This window comes from Emys orbicularis, chromosome 2 (genome assembly GCF_028017835.1).
Source record: "Emys orbicularis isolate rEmyOrb1 chromosome 2, rEmyOrb1.hap1, whole genome shotgun sequence".
In the NCBI taxonomy this organism is placed as follows: Eukaryota; Metazoa; Chordata; order Testudines; family Emydidae; genus Emys; species Emys orbicularis.
Window position 1 is genome coordinate 48980031 of NC_088684.1, and position 24494 is coordinate 49004524.

A 24494-nucleotide genomic window follows, 5' to 3' on the forward strand; every position below is an offset into this window, starting at 1 on the left:
TCTAGAGCAGAAAGTATATTTTTATGTATTTGTACAGTGACTAGCGCAAAAGGATAGTCTATGAAGACTCAATTCAGAAAATTCTAAGTTTAATGGACACTATTAGGTTAAAATTCATATATATTTTAAAATATTCCTTCATCTGTGCTACTAAAACCTTAGATTATTAAAAGAAAGAATTTACTTTACTTTTCACCATTTGTGCTGTTTGTTACTTTTCTACACTATATGTAAGCTTAGACAATAAAAACAGACCAGACAATTTTACTTTTGCTTACAGTCACTTTCTAGTTATTTTCACGCTATGGTTCTCTACCATAATTCTGCAACATCTGGATCACAAACACTGCATGGGAATGGTATGCTTTTGAATTCAAATCTATAACCTTACTCACATGCATATGTGCAGGACTGGGTTTTAAGCTGGGGTCTAAAATAAGGTGACAGCACCCCTTTAAGAAACCAACATTCACTTTAATCTGTACATCTGTTCCTAAATTACCAGTCAGAATCTGTCCTCTACTTCTTATATCTAACTTATGCCAGTCCATCTTCCCAAGAAGGCTAGAAATACAGGCCAGCAAAGTGGGAAGTTTTTCATTATGTAACAAAGAACTTATCAGCAGTGCATATGCACAAGGGAACACAGTTAAGATTAATGTGTAGAGGGACTCATTGCTGGCCCATATGTAAAGCATGGGTAGAGAAATGAGGGGCAGAGGTTGCTTTTGGAACACCTTTATGCTAGTTCACTGTGCCACCATTTATAGCATGCAGGGAGTCACAGGCACTGCAGAATAACTACACTCCCCTCTTTGGGCAAGAGTGAGAAGGGGGCTTCAACCCTCTCGATGCACCTGGCAGCATACCTACACTGCAGTGCTGGGGTTTGTATCCTGCAAAGGTACAGACGAGGCACAGCATACTTTCTCCTTAGCGCAATGGGAAAACTGGGAAGGGGACTGTGATTGGGGAAGTCAATCTTCCTTTTAGGCTTCTCCAAAGGCAGCACAATGAGCTGCCCCTAACACAGGGCTTGTAATAATGCCACAATTGAGCCAAAAGGAATCAGGAAAGGAACTGATGTCAGATGAGATATAATTATTTATATACCCTAATATCAAACATTTGTATCTGCAAAGACACAAGCATGTAGCTGCAATGATCACAAATATCCTAATGGTTATGAGCTCACAGCTGCTGTGGTGCATGCTGCACAAGAGAATTAGATCTGCAGAATTCAGATAGCATGTTTATCTTTCAAAACATCAACAGACAATTTCACCAATTTCCTTCACACTTGCCAATTTTTTTAAAAAATTACCTTTTTGTTAAAACTAGCCCAACTAATTAACTAAAGAGGAATTTTGAGCCCCACAAAAATAGTTGAATGGGATGGGAAAAGGGAGTTAGAAGTAGTAAAATAATTGGGGCAGATGCTCAGCTGGTGTCAGTAATCATAGCTCCACAAAAGAACTATGAAAGTTTACATCAGCTGAGAATCTGCCTCAATGGGTTTAAAAATGACAATTTTGACAGCATCTCTATGGAATTATTATCCAACACTGTCTAAGATTGACAAAATGTTACCTTTTATATTGTAATAACACTTGTAATTAATTTTATACCACAAGCAGTAGGGACCTCAGTTTTGTGTCTCACTCAGGAAAGGTCACATCCAGCAAAACTGCATCTTCTATCACTATGCTAGAATATGACTCAGTACAGACTTGAGAGATTTCCACCAACCCACTTCCTGTATCAACTAAGCACTCTTTGGAGGCTCCTTATCTCATTTAGCAATAATAGCACAAGAAAGCAAATGAAATTATATAGTATCTATGACTTTTGGACCTCAGCTTAAAGGTACAGAGTCAACTTGGATTTTCTTTCATTATTTTTTTAAGATCTGTTTTCTAATAGAGTACCCTTTAAGTAGTGTACCCCTTAAATACCAAGTCCTGAAGGATTTTTTTTTTTTAGTAACTTTAAAAAACTGAGGGTTTTTCTGTTCCCCTGTTATGTTTAGAAAGGTCTTTTGAGAATGCCAGAGAATAACACCCCTGCTTTTAGTCTGTTCATCTTCACTTGTTCCTGTTACTCAGACACTCTTTCACAGAACCTGAGGAAGGGCATGCACCATTGGCAAAATGACAACACTGATTATATGTAAAATTCATTCCAATGCACAAAGTAATAAAATGAAAAAAAAAAATCTCTAATATCTTTCTACTATATTACTCTTAGAGGTTACTTGCAACAATAGTCAGTACAAAATTTCCAGATGGAAATCAAATTTAAAATTATCAACGTCCCTTTAGAAATAATTGGTACTTAAGTGATCCTGGGCTGAGAATTCTAAAATATATTTCATCCCAGAGCAGATGCGTTACCTGATTTGCATACCACTGGAAAACAGGTTTATATAAGTGGCAACGGAAATGCTGAACTACAGTGACACAAGCGGGTCCTGCTACTAGAGAAATTTAAAGTCCTCATAAATTTGTTACATTGTTTCTGTCTTTGCCTTTGCAGATTTTTATTGGAAAGTACTTCTTGTTGGGAAACGTACTTCCATTTCTTTGCAGTCAGGAAATCCACTTACTGTCTCTCACCTCCACTAGAAAAACGTTTTTGAAATGAGCCAATAAAGGAAGTCAGACTCTTTCCTCTAGACAATCAGTGCTATGATTCAATGGTCTGGTTCAGGCATAGAGGCCTTCCTTGATGACAAGATGTCTCTTAAGGAAAACAAAATAGGTAAAATATTGTGCTCCAAATTGATGTGTTCTGGAATAACTCAAGGAAATGGAGAAATTCTAAGATTTATATTTATCATGGAGAAGTGAAAATAGGATTACAGGTTTTATCTCAGATATACGTAGCAAAAGGCAGATAAACAATCAAAAGTTGGACTACATGATTTTAACTAAACAGAAAAGCCTTACCGAACAGTGTTTTATAACATGCTCATTTCTTACCAGTGTTGTTGGCAGGTTGGGTTGAAAGTGGTTTTGGTACTGGTGTAATTTTGGGACTGACTGCAACATGAGAAGGAGATGAAGTGCTGTCTCCATTAACAGCATGTATACAGAATGCATTCTGTATTACAGAGTTTAAAGGAGTTTGATTGTCTATTCCATTAGACATGTCACAGGTAGATCTTGGCAAAATAAAGAGGATTTTGATTAATACAAACAGTATGTTAAACATAACTATAGAAAACAAAGGCCTACACTGAAACATGCTGAAAGATCTGATACAAAATACACCAAAGTAAACTGAGTGGCAAGGTTTTAATATTATTCCGTTGGTGGGTGTAGATAATAGTTCATATACGTAAAACTAAACCAATTATGGGGGTAAGGGAGCTTATTTTTGTAATTTAACTCAGATACTTATCAACCGGATTTTTAAATTCCATTTATTTTCCCCCCAATATGGCATTACAACTGAGTTGAGCTGGCTAGTTTGGCTACTACAGTTCCCAAAAATGGCCCAGCTGCTTCTCTGGAGAGAACCCCATCAGATGAGCTTCTTTCCTCCTTTAGGCATGCTGACAGCTGGTTTTGTCAGTCACATCTCTAGAAATTACTTCAGAGTAGTTACTGTCTAACAAATGAGGTAGCAAAGATTTCTCTTAGTGAGAGGGAAATAAATACTTAAGGCCCCCTACAGGAAACACCATATTTTGAGATGCTGTTCCACTCTTCCTGACCCCTAAATATTGTTTTAGCCTTTTCTGGGGACAAATGGCAGTCACAGAGGTCACCTTCATGCATGCTGCATTGAAGCAGAAATCAAGCAGATGAGGGAGCCCTTGAGAACAGAAAAATGCTGGAAGAGGTGGTTGATCATCCTGCCTACTAGAGTTAGGAAGGAAGACCCAATGTGCCTGTGCTGTCACAGACCAAGTCACAGAAAAGTAGGCTTAGTGAAGAATAATTAAAACAAACATTTCTTTGTTATAAAACAGCAACATCAATTCACTTAAGTTACTGATAAATCAAACAACAACAGACTCAGCTTTTGTTTTTGGTTATTTTTTATTCTAACCTAGAAATCTTATTTGATTTTGCTGACATCTACAGAATACATCTAAACCAGAGGTCAAAAGAATTGGTTTGTTTTCAAATCAGTGGAGCTAAGCTGTATTTATTTTTCAGTAAAGAGCTTTGTAATCAGAATATTATTTTTAAAATTAAGTTAGAATTTTTTTTGAAGTGTCCTATTCGTGTTATTAGCAATTTTCAGTTTTAATGTAAGGTAAGTTAACACATCAACAGGGTAGGGCCAAGTACAAAAGCAGCATTAGGGGCAACACGAATTGTCTGAAGACAAGGGAATACTGCTGCTTCAAAGATCAAACATCCAAAGCGATCAGGACGGAGGACTGTGAAGGTATAGCTGATCCATCTTCAAAAAATCTGGGGCAATATCTTGTGGAAAGGAAGGAGGAGGAAGAAAATTATAGTCCCCAAGATGCTAGAGAAAGCTGGGGAATAACACTTTTGAGTCCTCATCCCAGTAATATTTAGTGGCCAAGGGGATCCAGAGACAAACCTCCACATATAAAGAGGACAGTAGTGGGATGGGCAGGGAAGAACAACTTGTGTCCATCCCCCAGATCTGTAGCAGCTGAGAGGGAGCAAAACCACACACATGGAAGGAAAGTAGCAAGGTAAGGAAATCACTGCAAGGTTGCTGGGTGGTCCAGTAACAATAAAGCTAGTTTTAGTAATGAACTCCTTGCTCCCCTTCTACTGCTGTTTGAGGACCAAGTGTGGCCTGTTTCTATTATTCTCCTGGAGCCCTTTGTTCTTAGATGAAGCTTGTGGGTCTCCCTACATCAAACTCAAGTCTCTCTTCCCCATTTCAGGTTTAGGTGGGCAAGTTCTTTGCTTTGAAGGCTTTTTTCAATAACTATTTAAGTCAATGGGAGTCCTTCCATTGACTTCAATGTGCACCAGATCAGGCCTTGAAAGAGAGCTAGTTGGGAGGGGGGAGGGAGAAGACCGGATGGGGGACACAGGCCCTTTTCTTCCCTCCTCTCTTGCAATAGCATTTTAAAGGAGGAAGGTAGTAGAAAGGCACTACACCTGGCTCTTACACAGCAGCAGGAGGTAGCAAGGAGCTCAGCACTCAATACCAGATTCACAGTTCCTGATCCACTAAGCTCCAGTGCAGCACTTCATAGATTTCAAAGCCAGGTGGACTCTATGTTTGGTCAGATGGACTTATATGTTTTGGCAGAAGACTAAACTAAACCATCAAGAGGTTGACCACTTACCTGGAGAACAAGGCACAAGCTACCCTATTACAAGCAGAAGAACAGAGATGTAAGCTGAACAGCTACATTCACCTAATCTAAGTAATCCACATGAACTCAATGGAACACCCACATGAATAAAGTTAGTCATGTGCAAATTTACAGCACTGGGCCCTTGGTGCTGCAATCCTTCCTTACTCAAGCAACACTACAAACGGAGTCCATGGGAGTGTAGGCCTGAAGGTCAAAACCTGGACCCCTGTGCAAAATTCAATTATGTCATTTAAAATGAAACAATGGCCATTATACTTCAAATACTGCAAAAAGTAAAAAATAATAATAAATTCAAACCTGGATGTAGTTCTTGCCAAAATTTCTCTGTTTTCATGTATAGCATCACCATTTTGCTGGACTTCTACTAAACAATAAGAAATACATTAAATAGATTTTTTCTTCTTTTAAAATGTTAACAAAAACATATGGGTTTTATTTTACTAATTTAACTTACTGGCTGCTGGTGAACTGCAGTTTGTAAGAGATTCTTGTTCAACAACCAAACCATCAAGCACAACTGTCAGTTCACCTGTTTGCACCATGCCACTCTTGTTTTCTAAGGAGAGTTTCAATTGTTCTTTCACCCCCTCCACTACAAAGGGAAAAAGAATAAATTCAGCATTAAATAGTTTCCCCCACAAAAACATACTAAAAATATTTTGTACAAAGTTATATTACATATAAAAATTCTACACACTATATATATATATATATATATATATATATATAATACACACACACACACACAGTTTTCTCTGCTACTTGAAGAAAAAGTTATATATAGATTTATTCTAATATATATTACGGATACATCTTCTATTTCTTCTAAGTCTTCAGGTTTTGCTAATTTGTAATTTTACGAACTAGCTTGCTGAATAAAGTAATTAATTAAGATTTGATTTAAATAAGATGCATTTCTATTATTTTGCTGCTTTCTATTCCCTCAGAGCAGGGAACCCTAAAAAAATCACATGGGTTACATCATCATGTTTGATTACGTATACTGTAGAGTCCATAAACAGGAGTCCAGCTTTACATACAACTTTTGCTGATATAAACCACGCTGTAAATTTCTAGGACGGGGATAGGTCAGCAAAAGACATCTGGAATATGGCAAGCATTTATGGAACTCCGCTGTTGAAACCTCAGGACACTTGATGACAGATAAATGGTGAAATCCTGGCCTCACTGAGTCAATGGCAAAACTCCCATTCACTTCAGTAGAGCCAGGATTTCACCCCAAGAATCTCCATGTGTCACTGCAACTTCAGAGTAGATAGTGGACAGCTAAACATAAACATTGGCATGGTTTTACAGAAAATCAGGGATTCCAATTAAGGGTGTGTGAGGTTTTGAACAATTATGTAGTTTGTTGGAGAAGAAACATAGTGCCAGATCCTCAGCTGGTTATCATTCAGCAGAGCACCCACTCAAGTCAATGGAGTTATGTCAATTTACACTGAGGTTATAGACTCCTAATACCTACTGCAAAAGAAATGGTTAGATTAGGTAGTTTCTAGCACATATACTATTGGCTCCATACAGGCTTAGTGCTTCAGATAGATTATTTACTTGGATTTCTCCAAGCTTATTGTTCCCATGGTGCATTTTTGGAATCTTGTGCCGGTTTCACAAACCCAAAATGTTTAAAGAAGCTATAACTAAATTCTGGACTGTGAACCCTGATACATGCTTTACAAGGTACAGGGAGCTAAAACTATTAGATAGTCAAGAATTGAGCACAAGTTTTGTGTATCTCCAAAGACCAGTAGGAAGGAGGGAAAATGTGGATCTAAGTAGGTAGTAAATACAAAATAATAAATAAATTAAAAAAATATAAAGTCACTGATAATTTTCTGTAAAAAGCAACAGAGTCTCCTGTGGCACCTTTAAGACTAACAGATGTATTGGAGCATCAGCTTTCATGGGTGAATGCCCACTTCGTCGGATGCATGTCATCCGATGCTCCAATACATCTGATGTTCCAATACATCTGTTAGTCTTAAAGGTGCCACAGGACTCTCTGTTGCTTTTTACAGATCCAGACTAACACGGCTACCCCTCTGATACTTGATAATTTTCTGTCACTAACATACAGATCCCAACTCTGAAGATTATTAAATAATAAGAGTATTACTAGACCAGTTAAAAACAAACAAAAAAACCCCTGCCCTACATTTTAACCCATTTATCAGAGTCTAAAAAATAATTCCAATTAAACATCTGTATTGAACTCAATAGGACTGTCAGGCTGGGGATCTGCACGAGGGAGATGACTTTCTGTGCCATGATACGGTGCATGTTGCGGAATGGAATGAACATGAGCAAGCACTCAAAGAAAAACCAAGCATTACAAATCCAGAAAATTTGGACTTACACTTAAGTTAGACTTAAAAGAAATGCAAACACATTAAGGATGAAAATAAACAATCTTAACAGTCATCTGTAGCAAGGTCATGCAACACCACCACTTACGTTGTAGGGATTTTAGTATTTGTGGTCTCAGATTAGCTGCATCTTTAAAAATAGTTTTCATTAGTTCCCCCTCCCATCTTACAGGGCAGAGTTAAGGTTGTTTATGTGCCTTAATTACATTTCAGATCTTGCTGTAGTCCTTTTGTCTTAGAATTTCCCTTTTTTTATTACAAAAATGTCATACACAAACACTAAACAAGAAACCCAAAGCGAATGCTACCATAAGATATTTCTAATTGTTTTAAGATACGTATTATCAGCCTTTTTTAAAAATTGTATCTTCTCTATATGGAAAATTTGAAGATTGTGCTATTATGTTACTAAGATTATTTGGGACAAAAAAATCTAACATGTTAAATTACTTCAAGAACCCATTTTTAAATTAATTATAACTCAATTCTGGATATACTTGAATTTTCTGAGCTCAAAGAGGAAGCACTAAGTTTTGGAGAGGATATTCTGTATATTCAACACATAAACAAGGTTGAATCTCTGCTCTAAGTGCAAAACAGAAAACATGTTTAACTATGGAGTCACGTCTGACATCTTCATAATACTAATGAAGACATTCCACTTAGAGGTGGGTTCCGCTTTGGATGTCTTGTAATAAGTGAGAAAGATGTAAAGAAACCTTTTTTACACTCAGTTTTCCCTCATTATAAATTCTGAGGTTTTGTAGGACATCTATAGATTGGGAAAAATGAATTTGAGCTATTGGTTTAGCTGGGATTTCAATGCCATTTTGGGGTGAAATTTAAAAGAAATTTCATGTTCTAATGAAAAAATTAAGAAAGGAGAACAAGACATAAAAATCTTGTAGCTCATTAGCTCTTCTGGCAGGGGCAATAGGTATCAGGGAGGCTGCCTTATGCAAGAGAAAATGTAGGTGATAATCACTAATGTACTCAAAGGAACAAAGATGAATAAAAATTAAACTGATTTACAAAAAATCATCATTTAAATTATTTTAAAACATAAACCTATTTAAAATTAAATTTGAAATAGACAATCTGTGTTAAAGCCTAAAGCTATTATGATCTAATAAAATCATTTAAACTAAATACAAAAATATTGTTTATTTATTTATTTATATTTTTTATGTTTGCCACCAAGTTTTAAAGAAAGTCAAACCTCTGAACTGGTGCAAGTCACTGGCTAAGCATCTGGAACCAGAATTTGTTGACGCGCTAAACCAGCTTTTGACACCAGTAGCCTCTACTGCTGGTGCACAGAGAATAATTTCTTCATTACACTTTATTCAACTAGTTAAGTTTAATGACTAATTCATTCGAAGCTAAGACACCAAGAGGGTGTTGAAAAACCAGGAAAACTTGTTTTCCTCATCCAATGAATAAAAACCAGGTGTGAGAGGATGAGCGCTACAAATTTTAAAATCCTAAAGGACACAGTAACCCAAAATAATCAGTTCAATTGACTAACTACAGATACTTATTTTGTTGAATAAATCAGTTAGTTTTAAATGCAAAAAATGTTTTGATAAGCTTTTGTTAAACTTTCTTATGTATCCATGACTTTTAAACTCATTTTATGTATGAAAAAAATTTAAATGATGGTTTTGTTTTTTTAATTTGATTTGAATTTCCATCCAAATAGAGTTTCACGCAAGTCACAAGTAAAAACAATCTAGTAAATAAGAAATACATCATTCACTGTTTTCTAACATAATGAAATAATGTAAAAATTAAGAATTTGAATAAACATAAGATAAGCTATATAACTGCTTACATAAATGTGTATAAATATAGCGAATCCTCCTAATTAGCAAAGAGAGACACTGAATTTAGTGTGAAGTCTATATTTAGTCACAAATCTACATGTTTTAATGGTTACCAACAAATGAGAAATAACCTTCCTTCAGGAAAATAACTAAGCAGTACAAATGCAAAACATGATTAAAATCAATTATTTAAATCAAGATTTCCAGCATGCGGATTTAAATCATGCTTAAAATCAGTGATTTATAATCAATCCATCCTGAAGGAAGGGTCAATTATTTTGTTCAACATTGGGTTCTAATATCATCTATCATAGTGGAGTGAAATTTGGCCTGTTAAGTTATGAATTCAGGGAAGACTAGAAAGCCTTGTACATGGCTAAACTTTTTTCCATTTTGGGGATTGCATGAAACGTTTGGCCATTTGGGGGGGTTGCAATAGATCCTGCTGAACAATGGAAATTCTGTAACTAATCAGAGAAAATGTATATCCCCATATCTTTATTTAATACACCTCTACCTCGATAGAACGCTGTCCTCTGGAGCCAAAAAATCTTACCGTGTTATAGGTGAAACCGCGTTATATCGAACTTGCTTTGATCCACTGGAGTGCGCAGCCCCGTCCCCCCTGGAGCACTGCTTTACTGCGTTATAGCCGAATTCGTGTTATATCGGGTCGCGTTATATCGGGGTAGAGGTGTAGTTTCCTCTCACTTTTTTCTGTAGTTATTTCATATACTATTATTTGAAAACATTTATCTTGCACTATAAATTTAAATCTCTCTCTATAACCCAAAAAGAGACAGGCCATGAAGGTCTGTTTTAATTATATGATAATTTTTTGTCATTACATCAAAACTACCAAAATTAATGTAACTGAAATAATCAATTAATTTTTTTCCTTAATCAATATGCCCTCCATGAAAACTTACATTTTCTGTTGTGTATTTCCAAAGCTTGTCTCAAGTCTACAGTGGCTCTTCCTAATAAAACATCAGCTTTTAAAGTGTGATGGCTCCACACTCGAAATTCCAACGTAGTCTGTGGAGTCACATTCCTGTATATAAAATATTATTTTTTAAATTAAGCTGTAGGTACTCATCTTTCATTATTATAAATGTATTATCTATTTTAATCAGTTTTTCCATAACTACTGTAATTACTGGTAGTGACTAAGGTTTTTTTTTTAAAAAGCTATATCACAAAAGCACCATGAAACAGAAAAATCAACGTAATATCTCAAGCACAGATCAGGACTAAGGTATGTTATTACAATAGTGTGAAAATACTTGGGAGCATAACTACTTACATTAAACTCAGATTTCAGTTATGCATCAATTTCACAGTTTTTTGTTTTTTAAAAAATTCATTTCCCCCCCATACATAATTTTAAATACGAACTTATTTCCAATATTTGTCAATAGGAAAAAAATGCTAGATTTGATTTTCAGCTTGTATCATTAGAGACAACGCTGAATAGCCACCACTGCTCAGATGCCCTCAAACATATTAATTTATGAATTGAACACACACACAATATACAATATTAAAAACAATTTTAAAAAATGCTCTGAAAATTAAAACAAAAAACCCACCCCAAGTGATGAGACTAAAATACACCATTGGAGGAAAGAGGCAAGGTAACCAAAATGGAACAGTGGTTATATTACAAACACTTTTGGGGGAAAGTTTTGGGTTTTTTTAAGAGTTGGGAGAAATTAGCTAAGATATCAGGGGAAGCAAATGACCTTGCGTAAACACTGTAGACCATTGTGATGACATTGACGTAATTTTCTTTTAGCTGGGTTTTTAGTAGATCTGTGTTACTTACAACTTGTTCTGAATGAAGCAGCATATTTGCTCATTCGTTTTAGTAACCATGATCTATGTTGTCTGCCTATAATATGTTCATCTATTAAAGAATTACTTTACATTACTTATTTACATTACTTTAAAGAAAATCAATAGAGCTAGTTTAAGGTTTCGAACAATGTTGGCCCATGCTGTAATTGAGATCTTGTTTTGAAGGATACCTATTCTTGGGATCCCACATTGTCTTTAATTGGCAGGCAATCAGGTGTGAGAGGATGAGCACTACAAATTTTAAAATCCTAAAGGACACAGTGACCCAAAATAATCAGTTCAATTGACTAACTACAGATACTTATTTTGTTGAATAAATCAGTTAGTTTTAAATGCAAAACATGTTTTGATAAGCTTTTATTAAACTTTCTTATGTATCCATCACTTTTAAACTAATTTTATGTATGAAAAAAATTTAAATAGTTTTGTTTTTTTAATTTGATTTGAATTTCCATCCAAATAGAGCTTCACACAAGTCACAAGTAAAAACTGCTTGATTGCCTGCCAATTAAAGACAATGTGGGATCCCAAGAATAGGTATCCTTCAAAACAAGATCTCTATCCAGCAACATTATTTCTGTTTGTCTATGGGTGAGAACAAGATTACTGATGCATCCAGCTGGCAACATCCTGTAAGCATTCCTACACAGCATGGACTGAGCTGAACACAGTCCATAGTGCAAAAGACATATAGTCGTGCATCAAGTGTATATAAAGATATCCCACTCCTGTTTAGAAATAATCTTGCCAACACACCTCATATACACATTGAGCAACAACAGTTATTTTAGGACAAATATTGCCATTAGATAAATGCAACTTTCAATTAAGTTAAAGGAAGTTGTGTGTATGCAGCCAACAGCAGAGTTTGGTAAATATTTGTCTCTAATGTTTGATTAATAAATTATATTTTACAAAGTTAGAAAAAGCTTTTCTACTTACACAGTCAACTGTTCATCCCATTTTGGATTTGAAGAACTATTTGATTTTGCTGTTTTCTTGATTTCTCCATCTGCAGCTAATTCTGTATAAATGGCTGTTCCAAACCAGTTCTTTTTCCTTTTCAGTTTGGCACTAGAAACTAACAATAAAACAAAAACAGATTGTTTATAATTACTGGAGCACACTTCTTGCTGAAAAAACAACAAAATTACTATCTAAAGGATCGATTCAGTAGAAATTGCATGAAAGAACAACCTGACTCCTCATCTTTTCAACCTCTGCTTAGTGCTGAACAAATCTGGCTCCCCAAATGAACCCTTTAAAGTCTACCCACAGGACACTTTCACAGAAGTACAAAAATGACTTGAAGTCATTGTACCCCACCCCTCTACCAAAGCAATAATCATATTTCAAAGAGCAAACTCATTTTGCTAGGTAACAGCAGTATCATTTCCAAAGATATCGTAGATGTAGCTAAGATAGATGAGGCATGTTCCCTTAACCACAGGTAGGTAATTTCAAGATAGGCATTCTGCAACATGATTAGCAAACCTGTGCAGCTACTATGAGAGAGAAAAAAAATCAGTCTTCTCGGTTTCTCTTTGTTCATTCCCCCACCCTTTCTACTTTCCTTCTTTCTCTTCCAACTCTTCTTTTAAGTGCAAACTATTAAGTATGACATGCCTCAGTAATTGACCTGGGCAAGTTCGATACAGGTTTTAAATTAGGTGTGATCATAGGGATCACAAATTTTTAAGACCACTTATGCACATTTCAGAATCCTACTCTATCACAGGGCCAGCTGCGTCTACATGGAGCAAGTCTTGGTCAATACCTGGCCTACTGGAAATCTTCTATTCTATATAGGTTTTTATACCGCACTACTCATCATAATATCTGAACGCCTTCCAATAATGCACTAAACAACGTGACTACACATCTGTCACAAGTTGTTTGCTTTCTCATCCTCTCCCTACTGGGGAGAAGCTCCTAAATCAGCCTGCAGAAATCAAAAGTTCTCTCTTAAATTTTCACCAGCTCTGCAGCTGCTCTAAAAAGTCTGTATGTAGAGAGGAAATATCCAGTATCCCTAGCAGAGGCCTGGATACTCTCCATGCCCAGTTCATTAGTGTAAGTTCATCTCCAGAAGGCTGCTCTGTCACTTCCTCACTCAGACAAAATAGTGTGCCTTCCTCTAATCAGGGGCAGCTCCAGGCACCAGCGCAGCAAGCACGTGCCTGGGGCGGCAAGCCGCGGGGGGCGGCCCACCGGTCCCTGTGAGGGCGGCAGTCAGGCTGCCTTCGGCGGCATGTCTGCAGGAGGTCCGCCGGTCCCGCGGATTCGGCGGCAGGTACGCCGAAGCCACGGGACCGGCGGACCTCCCGCAGGCATGTCGCCGAATCGGCGTGACCAGCGGATCGCCCGCAGGCGTGCCGCCGAAAGCCGCCTGACTGCCGTGCCTGGGGTGGCAAAACACATAGAGCCGCCCCTGCCTCTAATTTTCTTATAACCATCAACAAAAGCTGCCAACGTTTTAAGTTATTTTCCACACACAATATTTTAAAAATAAGCTGATGGCCTGGGGTCCACTAGGCTTATAGGTTCCAGACAGTTACATGTACCTGCAGACAAATTTTAGGTATTTTACAGATCTCTTCCTCCTCCACCACCTGTATCTCAGCTGGTCCTCCAAACCACCCCTACCCTCAGCTAAAAGGGTTGAGGACTTTTAGCTGTTGGACTGTATAACACTCCTCTGCTCCCTCTCACTATGGTGTGTCCTTCTCTTAGAATAGGTGAGAGGCAGTTGGACTGGAGCTGATGGAAAGGGAAATAAGAGAAGGCCAGTCATGAGATACTCCTGGATCACAGAACCGTGAAGCGCGCCAGATTTCTATGAAGCATGTTTCAGTTACCACCTGAATATTCAGGATGGGATTTTCCAAAGAGTCTGAAGGGAGCTAAAGCACCCAGCTTCAACTGAATTTCAATGAGAGCTGTACACTTGATCCCTTTAGTTTCCTTTGATAATTCTACCCTTATTCCTATGTTTGCTTATATCATAAGGGGAAATGTAGCCTGACCCTACAAACTGTGAGACTTGAATCACTAGAAAAATACACCTAGGGAAGATACTTTCTTCTGAAAATTCTGTAAAAATTATATTTTTACCTGTACAGAGAGCCTTGGTAGCCCTTTCACATTTGCAGGTATTTTTTGCCATTTTAAAGTGGGAACTGCAACACTGGCATATTATGACTATATCGGAATTTTAACAAGCTTTCCTTTAATGTAGGCTCCTTTCATAGATTCCAATCCCAGACGGGACCATTGTGATCATCTAATTTGACCTCCTGTACTACACAGAACACAGAATTCTTTACATCAATCTTCATTGTAGATGACTGGTGGGAGATTCCCACATATGAGACGTTCTTTGTAGGTGACAACTCTGAGTAACAGTCCCAGATTGATGTAGCAATAGACGAGGTTTTGGAACAGATTGATATATTTGACAGTAATAAGTCACCAGGACCAGATGTCACCAAATTAAATTAATAGGCAACAGGTTTAAAACAAGTCGCTGATTCCCTAGAGATCCCTCTAGAGCAGGGGGTCCCAAACTTGCTTCGCGGCTTGTTCAGGGTAAGCCCCTGGCGGGCCGCGACACACTTTGCAGGGCTTTGGATCTGTGCTCTGGCTCCGCTCCAGCTCCAGGTAAAAACCTGCAGCTCCACTGCTCCAGAGCTGCTCTGCGCTCCAGCTCCGGGCTCTGCTCCAAAGCCCTGAGTTGCTTTGTTTATCTGAGCGTCCGCAGGTATGGCCGCTCGCAGCTCCCAGTGGCCGTGGGGCCAAAATAGCTTGAGTGTCAGTAACATACTCTTGAAAATGCCCTGAAAAAAGAAGGGAAGTCCAGCAAGGGTTCCTTGCTAGCAACCATAGAAAAAGAGCTGGATGTAGAGGAGCTGCAAAAGTGGCTTGTGCCTGACCCATGTCTAAACTTGGGATCTCTGTCTTAATGCAGCTTTATTGATGGAATTGTGATTTCTGTGGCATTAAGGGTTTGGGGTTGGGATTTAAATCGCAGAAAAATCAATCAATCAATCAATCTTATTTTCATGTGACTGCAGTTGGTCATTAAACACAGACTTTTTCATATGCTGCTGTCCATAATCCTGTTTGCATAGTCTGTAGTCTAGAGCAGAGCAATCTGAAAGGTTTATATGAAGAACATACACATAGATAAGAATTCTAATTCCTGCATTAACAGAAGTAAGTTTGAGTTGTTTTTCAAACTCATATGTTTAAGTCAAGAGAACTCTTCGTTCTGTGGAAGTTTTTTCACAGAAGGTTCAGCTGATCAATAGCAGCCTCTGCCTGAGTACTAGCAAACTCATTTTTATAATTTGTTTGTCTTTAAATTGGTGGAGACCAATTTGGATATTTATAAAAAAAATTCTTAGAAGACATTTAATTTCAAGTCTGTTGGGATAAAATCTGATCTCTCATGTATAAAAGCATGTCCACTAGCATGATTTTTGTGCTCTGTAATATAACTTCTAAAACCTCAGCTATCTGAAGCAGGGTTGGTTTTGGCACCTAATATCCATCCTTGGGTTATATCCAAGTATACCTAATAAGGTTTTGGCAGCAATTTTGTGCACTTGTAGAACTCCCACAATGAGAATTATTTTTTATCCACAGCCAGGAATAAACTTTTTCTTTAGAATAATTACCAAAATATTTTGCCTTTTTCCCCCCTAGATCTGTCCGTCTATCAGATATTCAAACTTCCTACTCGAAATCTGTTTTCTAGGAATCTAAGGTTGCATTTTGGCAACCGTATGTGTAAACACCCCAAATACAGGAATTTAGAGTCTGCATGCTCACAAGTACTATAGTTACTTATTTAGGAAACTTCTTATATGTCACCAGAACTCTGTTGCCATCAGTAGCATAAATACTATTTTCTAAACTTCTTCTAGCATAGTGAATAATCTTTAAATTTTACCAGGTCCTTCTATTATAGTAGAGGATTCCTGTGATGAAGGTCTGAAAATGCCCCACCATACCAACCTTTATGTAAAGACCTTTCCTTTCTAATCTGAGAGAGGGAAGGGAGCATATTCTCTCCCACTATTTGAATTCGGTTTCCCCTAACTCTTATTGTTGTTCTGTTCTCTTTTCCGTAGTTTATCGGCATTGTCTTGGAGATGCTTCAGTGAGAAACTTTTTCAGAGGCATCTTGAATCCAGTCTGATTGCTAAAAGCCTTCCATGTCATGAAAGCACAATATATACACCATAATATCACAAGTTGAGGTATATTTGGGTTTGCTAGGCCTAATATTTGCATAATTAGAGAACCATGTACAATGAGCCTACTTATTAAGACATTTTGGGGCTGAATAATTTTGATATTTTTCCTTTTAACCAGAAGACTAATAGTGGTAAGTAGAACTGAGAAAATAATTTTTTGCTTGAAGGACTGAACCACAAAATCCAGGGGGGGGGGGGAGGGAGGGAACCAAGTTCAATTCGAATTGAAACAAATTTTTTCAAAATTTTTCATCAAATTGAAAAATTTGGGGCAGGGGTGGAATAAATTTACCCAGATGTTTCAGGTCAGTCCAAAACAAAATTTGTCAGCATTTTGGTTCATTCAGGCCGTTTTCAAGTGTTTTCCATCTTGGGGGGGGGGGAGAGGGGTTAAAAATTGGCCAAATTTGAATTTGAAATGCTGTTTCTAAATGTTTTGACATAGTATAAATAAAAGGGGATGGCTGACATGGGAGCACTCTGCGCTATGAGAGCTGAAGGTGGCACCATAGCTTGTGAAGAGTGGAGCGGTGCCGCATCTTTAGGCAGCTCCATCGGTGCCATGACAGAGGAGGTAGGCTTCTGTTTGCCTCTCCACTCCGAATCTGCCTGCTTGGGGCCACTGGCTTTCACGGTACATGCGGTACCAGAGGATCCCGGTGCCTCATATGTACTCAGCTGTGGTGTGGTCAGTACCGAGGATATAAAATGAGCCGGAGATTGTTTCTTTTTCGGTGGCTCTTTAAGAGGGGAGGTTGATGCTCTTTTTCTCGCTGCCTTTTTGGGGGAGTGAGCCTTCCTCTGTGAGGAGGGTGAAAACTGCCTTTCAGAAGGAGTCTTAGGAGACCATTGTCCAGAGAGGGTCTGCTGTCCGGGATCGGATGCCAGGCACAGGGACCTCTCCATCAGGATAAGTTTAAGACGTAGGGCTCTGTCCTTCCTGGCGCGACCCTTTAAGTTGCTGCAATGATAGCACTTTTGTGAGATGTGTGTCTCAACTAGGCACCAGATGCACTAAGAGTGTCCGTCAGAGACCAGGATCGCCTCCCGGCAGGAAAGACAACACTTAAAGCCTGGTGAACTGGGTATGGCCCAAACTGTAGCGGTTCAGCCCTAAGGAGTATTCAAACTTGAAGGAAAGGAAAGGGAAAAGGGGAGAAAGGGCTAACTAAAGCTAACAAGCGTACTGAAGACCATTCTAATCCTAAAGATAACTATCAATTTTAATACTGTGGGGAGCTCGGTCTCAGGCTGAGGATGGTTGAGAAGGAACTGAGGGGAGTCTGGTCACATGGCCCTAGATAGGCGCCAACAACAGCACGAGACGGGGAGAGTATATGCACAACCCAGACGACCACTGCGGCTGAAATTCTCAAATCAAAGGCACAGGGACACACATTCACCTCAAGTGAAGCACCCACAGAGACACTTCTCAAAGAAGAACTGGGTGCCTTCTTCTGGTTCCAGGTGCTTATCCCTTAGTGACTTCCACCAGTTCAGTGATTTGAATTTCTTTAAAATTTTGTCAGCAAAAATGTACCGTTTGAATATTATTTTTATTTAATTCAAATGATTTTAAGAGATTACAAATTTAGGCCTTAAGAGAGGTTGTCAATTCAAATTTAATTTTAAAAGAGGTTTATTTTTTGAAAAGAAAAAAAGCATTTAATTTAAATTTTAAAAAATCAATTTTTTTAAAAGATTGATTTTTATTCACCATGGGAAGTATGAGGGCACTTGGGACACAGAGACAGTTCCAACAGACACTGCTGGCCAAAATATTCTGATCGTAAGTTCATGCACCAAGAATGGAATCTATACGGAAAAAAAATCACTCAAAGAAGAAAGTTTAGATCTCCAACTCATCTGATGCTCTATGTATTAAATTAATTGGAGAACATAACATAAGAACATAAGAACGGCCGTAGTGCATCAGACCAAAGGTCCATCTAGCCCAGTATCCTGTCTACCAACAGTGGCCAATGCCAGGTGCCCCAGAGGGAGTGAACCTAACAAGTAATGATCAAGTGATCAATCTCCTGTCATTCATCTCCATCCTCTGACAAACAGAGGCTAGGGACACCATTCCTTACCCATCGTGGCTAATAGCCATTAATGGACTTAACCTCCATGAATTTATCCAGTTCTCTCTTAAACGGTGTTATAGTCCTAGCCTTCAACCTCCTCAGGTAAGGAGTTCCACAAGTTGACTGTGCGCTGTGTGAAGAACTTCTTCCTTTTATTTGTTTTAAACCTGCTGCCTATTAATTTCATTTGGTGACCCCTAGTTCTTGTATTATGGGAATAAGTAAATAACTTTTCCTTATCTACTTTCTCCACATCACTCATAATTTTATATACCTCTATCATATCCCCCCTTAGTCTCCTCTTTTCCAAGCTGAAAAGTCCTAGCCTCTTTAATCTCTCTCCTCATATGGGACCCTCTCCAAACCCCTAATCATTTTAGTTGCCCTTCTCTGAACCTTTTCTAGTGCCAGTATACCTTTTTTGAGATGAGGAGACCACATCTGTACACAGTATTCAAGATGTGGGCGTACCATCGATTTATACAAGGGCAATAATATATTCTCCGTTTTATTCTCTATCCCCTTTTTAATGATTCCTAACATCCTGATTGCTTTTTTGACCGCCTCTGCACACTGCGTGGACATCTTCAGAGAACTATCCACGATGACTCAAAGATCTTTTTCCTGATTCGTTGTAGCTAAATTAGCCCCCATCGTATTGTATGGAAAAAATAACCCCAACTATACAATGTGCATTACTTTACATTTATCCACATTAAATTTCATTTGCCATTTTGTTACCCAATCACTTAGTTTTGTGAGATGATGTTCTATAGCAATGTCACAAATTCAGAAGCTAGCAACTTTTCAAATTAGACTAAATTACGGTCCTGAGTAGATCACACCTCAGTCCAGTAAAATAAGCTTTTTTTATTTGCTATGTTATGCCTCAATATCCTGCAAATAAATATCACAATGCTATAATCACCATCTCATCCTCCTCACTGCAGTTTCTCCCACCATAATTCTGCATACAACCCAGCTTCCTCCACACTTCTCCTCACAGTTGCTCTCCCCACTCCGAACCCAATACAAATAATCCAACTCCATGCCCCCCATAGCCTCTTCCCCAACGCCTACTCAACACAAAAATATTCATTCTAAAATGTGCATAAAGCATTCCCTTCTAAAGCAAACCTGAACCATTAAAACTAGTTAAGAGTGGATCAGAAATATGGCACATTGTTTCTTTGAGTGGCCACAAACCTGGAATGAGCGTAAAATTATGCTTCACATGAACAAAAAAATAAAGGAAGACAAGCCAAACAATAGCTATTCACCCACCTCAGAAAAAACAGCTAATCCATATAAAAAGCACTCTCTCAGGAAACAACAAAATTGCAAGTCTCTATATCATAAACTGTTCAGGAAGGACAGGCAAGGCAGAAAAGGTGGGGGAGTTGCATGGGATGTAAGAGAGGAGTATGACTGCTCAGAGCTCCGGTATGAAACTGCAGAAAAACCTGAGTCTCTCTGGATTAAGTTTAGAAGTGTAAGCAACAAGGGTGATGTCGTGGTGGGAGTCTGCTATAGACCACCAGACCAGGGGGATGAGGTGGATGAGGCTTTCTTCTGGCAACTAGCAGAAGTTACTAGATCGCAGGCACTGGTTCTCATGGGAGACTTTAATCACCCTGATATCTGCTGGGAGAGCAATACACCGGTGCACAGACAATCCAGGAAGTTTTTGGAAAGTGTAGGGGACAGTTTCCTGGTGCAAGTGCTGAAGGAACCAACTAGGGGCAGAGCTCTTCTAGACCTGCTGCTCACAAACCGGGAAGAATTAGTAGGGGAAGCAAAAGTGGACAGGAACCTGGGAGGCAGTGACCATGAGATGGTTGAGTTCAGGATCCTGACACAAGGAAGAAAGGACAGCAACAGAATATGGACCCTGGACTTCAGAAAAGCCGACTTTGACTCCCTCAGGGAACTGATGGGCAGGATCCCCTGGGAGAATAACATGAGGGGAAAGGAGTCCAGGAGAGCTGGCCGTATTTTAAAGAATCCTTATTGAGGTTGCAGGAAAAAACCATCCTGATGTGTAGAAAGAATAGTAAATATGGCAGGTGACCAGCTTGGCTTAACAGTGAAATCCTTGCTGATCTTAAACGCAAAAAAGAAGCTTACAAGAAGTGGAAGATTGGACAAATGACTAGGGAGGAGTATAAAAATATTGCTCAGGCATGCAGGAGTGAAATCAGGAAGGCCAAATCACACTTGGAGTTGCAGCTAGCAAGATATGTTAAGAGTAACAAGAAGGGTTTCTTCAAGTATGTTAGCAACAAGAAGAAAGTCAAGGAAAGTGTGGGCCCCTTACTGAATGAGGGAGGCAACCTAGTGACAGAGGATGTGAAAAAAGCTAATGTACTCACTGCTTTTTTTGCCTTTGTCTTCACAAACAAGGTCAGCTCCCAGATTGCTGCACTGGGCAACACAGTATAGGGAGGAGGTGACCAGCCCTCTGTGGAGAAAGAAGTGGTTTGGGACTATTTAGAAAAACTGGACGAGCACAAGTCCGTGGGGCCGGATGCGCTGCAGCCGAGGGTGCTAAAGGAGTTGGCGGATGTGACTGCAGAGCCATTGGCCATTATCTTTGAAAACTCATGGCGATCGGGAGAGGTCCTGGATGACTTGAAAAAGGCTAATGTAGTCCCCATCTTTAAAAAAGGGAAGGAGGAGGATCCGGGGAACTACAGGCCAGTCAGCCTCACCTCAGTCCCTGGAAAAATCATGGAGCAGGTCCTCAAGGAATCAATTCTGAAGCACTTAGAGGAGAGGAAAGTGATCAGGAACAGTCAGCATGGATTCACCAAGGGCAAGTCATGCCTGACTAACTTAATTGCCTTCTATGAGGAGATAACTGGGTTTGTGGATGAGGGGAAAGCAGTGGATGCGTTATTCCTTGACTTTAGCAAAGCTTTTGATACGGTCTCCCACAGTATTCTTGCCAGCAAGTTAAAGAAGTATGGGCTGGATGAATGGACTATAAGATGGATAGAAAGCTGGCTAGATTGTCGGGCTCAACGGGTAGTGATCAATGGCTCCATGTCTAGTTGGCAGCCGTTAGCAAATGGAGTGCCCCAAGGGTCGGTCCTGGGGCCAGTTTTGTTCAATATCTTCATTAATGATCTGGAGGATGGCATGGACTGCACTCTCAGCAAGTTTGCAGATGACACTAAACTGGGAGGAATGGACACGCTGGAGGGTAGGTATAGGATACAGAGGGACCTAGACAAATTAGAGGATTGGGCCAAAAGAAACCGGATGAGGTTCAACAAGGACAAGTGCAGAGTCCTGCACTTAGGACGGAAGAATCCCATTCACTGTTGCAGACTGGGGACCGAATGGCTAGGAAGCAGTTCTGCAGAAAAGGACCTAGGGGTTACAGTGGACGAGAAGCTGGATATGAGTCAACAGTGTGCCCTTGTTGCCAAGAAGGCTAACGGCATTTTGGGCTGTATAAGTAGGGGCATTGCCAGCAGATCAAGGGACGTGATCATTCCCCTCTATTCGACATTGGTGAGGCCTCACCTGGAGTACTGTGTTGTTTTGGGCCCCACGCTACACGAAGGATGTGGAAAAATTGGAAAGAGTCCAGCGGAGGGCAACAAAAATGATTAGGGGGCTGGAGCACATGACTTATGAGGAGAGGCTGAGGGAACTGGGATTGTTTAGTCTGCAGAAGAGAAGAATGAGGGGGGATTTGATAGCTGCTTTCAACTACCTGAAAGGGGGTTCCAAAGCGGATGGATCTAGACTGTTCTCAGTGGTACCAGATGACAGAACAAGGAGTAATGGTGTCAAGTTGCAGTGGGGGAGGTTTAGGTTGGATATTAGGAAAAACTTTTTCACTAGGAGGGTGGTGAAGCACTGGAATGGGTTACCTAGGGAGGTGGTGGAATCTCCTTCCTTAGAGGTTTTTAAGGTCAGGCTTGACAAAGCCCTGGCTGGGATGATTTAGCTGGGAACTGGTCCTGCTTTGAGCAGGGGGTTGGACTAGATGACCTCCTGAGGTCCCTTCCAATCCTGATATTCTATGATCATTTCATTTTTGCTGACCGCACAAAAAGACAGCACATTTTCAACATTACAAGTGTGTAAACAAACCCTGCTAAAAATAATCAAAATATCCTGATTTATACTACAATACTTTATGCTTTTCTTTTTATCCTCGATTTTCTTTTTAAATGTCTTGTGAAACTAATTTGTATTATTTCCAAGGTATTTATACATTAGTAATAAGTAAATAAGTTTGAGTGACATGGGATAATATTTTCTGATACTACCCTCAAACTCAGTCTATATCAATAAAGGTTACACAGTTTTTATGCTACAAAGGATTGTTTACCATGAAAAAGAATACTTTCTGGACTAATGGCCACATATTAATATATGTAATACACAGATTATTACTTACTAGTTACTTGCATCTGTAATCTTCCATTATGGTTGTTACTGGTATCAGATCTTGGTGAGGCTGTGGCCATGTCAGAAGCTAAAGCTTTAGCCTATAAAAAAAGAAAAAGATTAATATGTCTATACACATACCCATTTAGTTTACTTAAAAATATCCAACTTCACATGTTGTCCACAAGTATAAACTAAAATAAACTGAGAAACTAAAACAGTGAGTTTTCTTTCTGTCACTGAGATATAGCAGAACAGGATATATTATTTTATAACCAAATTAAAGTAATGGTTTTACATTTCTATTGTGCCTTCTAGTTAAGGACCTCAAAGCACTTTACAAATGTTAAATGAAGTAGCTTCAGAATACCCATCTGAATTAGGGAAGTATTACCTCCATTTTATAGATGGAGAAAGTGAAGTAGAACACTCACAGAATAATAGAAAAACATAGGGCTGGAAGGGACTGCAAAGAGGTCATCTAATCCTGCCCAAGATAAGGCAGGATTAACTACACCTAAAACATCCCTGCCACGTGTTTATCCAACGTGTTATTAAAAACCTCCAATTACAGGGATTTCACAGCCTCCAAGGGTATGTCTACACTACCCGCCGGATCGGCGGGCAGCCATCGATCCAGCAGGGAATCGATTTATTGTGTCTAGTCTAGACGTGATAAATCAACCCCCAAGCATTCTCCCATTGACTCCTGTACAGCGCCGCAAGAGGCGCAGGCAGAGTTGATGGGGGAGCGGCAGCAGTCAACTAACCGTGGTAAGTCGATCTAAGTACGTCGACGCTACCTTATTCACGTAGCTGAAGTTGCGAAACTTAGATCGATCCCCACCGCCCAGTGTAGACCTGGGCTAAGTAACTTGTTGCAATGCTTATCTATCCTTAAAGTTCGATATTAGGAAATACTTTCTATCCTAAAGTTTCCCTGTGGCAAACCAAGCCGATTACTTCTTCTCTAACCCTCAGTGGACATGGAGAACAACTAATCACTGTCCTCTTTATACCAACCTTTTACGTATTTGAAGACTTACCATACCCCCACTCAACCTTCTTTTCTGTAGATGAAACATGCCCAATTCTTTCAACCTTTCCTCAGAGGTTAAGTTTTCTAAACCTCTTACCATTTTTGTTACTCTCCTCTGGACTCTGACTAATTTGTCCACATCTTTAAGTGTGGTATCCAAAACTGGACACATTACTCCAGCTGAGGCTTCACCAGTGCTGAGTAGAATGGAACAATTACATCCCATGTCTTACATACAACTATCCTGTTAATACATCCCAGAATGACACTTGCTATTTTCACAACAGCACCCCGCTGTGCTGTT

The 24494-nt window shown here is 39.1% G+C and overlaps 1 protein-coding gene across 2 annotated transcripts in view; it reads right to left on the reverse strand.

Moving 5' to 3' along the window:
- The window catches only part of WWP1 (WW domain containing E3 ubiquitin protein ligase 1), a 115890-nt gene extending 92645 nt beyond the window's left edge, over nt 1–23245 (reverse strand). For both annotated transcript variants that reach the window (XM_065399876.1, XM_065399877.1), the window contains exons 1-6: nt 23162–23245; nt 12339–12477; nt 10466–10590; nt 5778–5915; nt 5621–5687; nt 2982–3163 (exon numbers count right to left, since the gene is read on the reverse strand). In XM_065399876.1, coding sequence (XP_065255948.1) covers nt 2982–3163; nt 5621–5687; nt 5778–5915; nt 10466–10590; nt 12339–12477; nt 23162–23231 — 721 coding nt within the window. In that variant the 5' untranslated portion in view covers nt 23232–23245. The remainder of the gene's footprint in view (nt 1–2981; nt 3164–5620; nt 5688–5777; nt 5916–10465; nt 10591–12338; nt 12478–23161) is intronic.
- Between the last annotated feature and the right edge of the window lie 1249 nt (nt 23246–24494).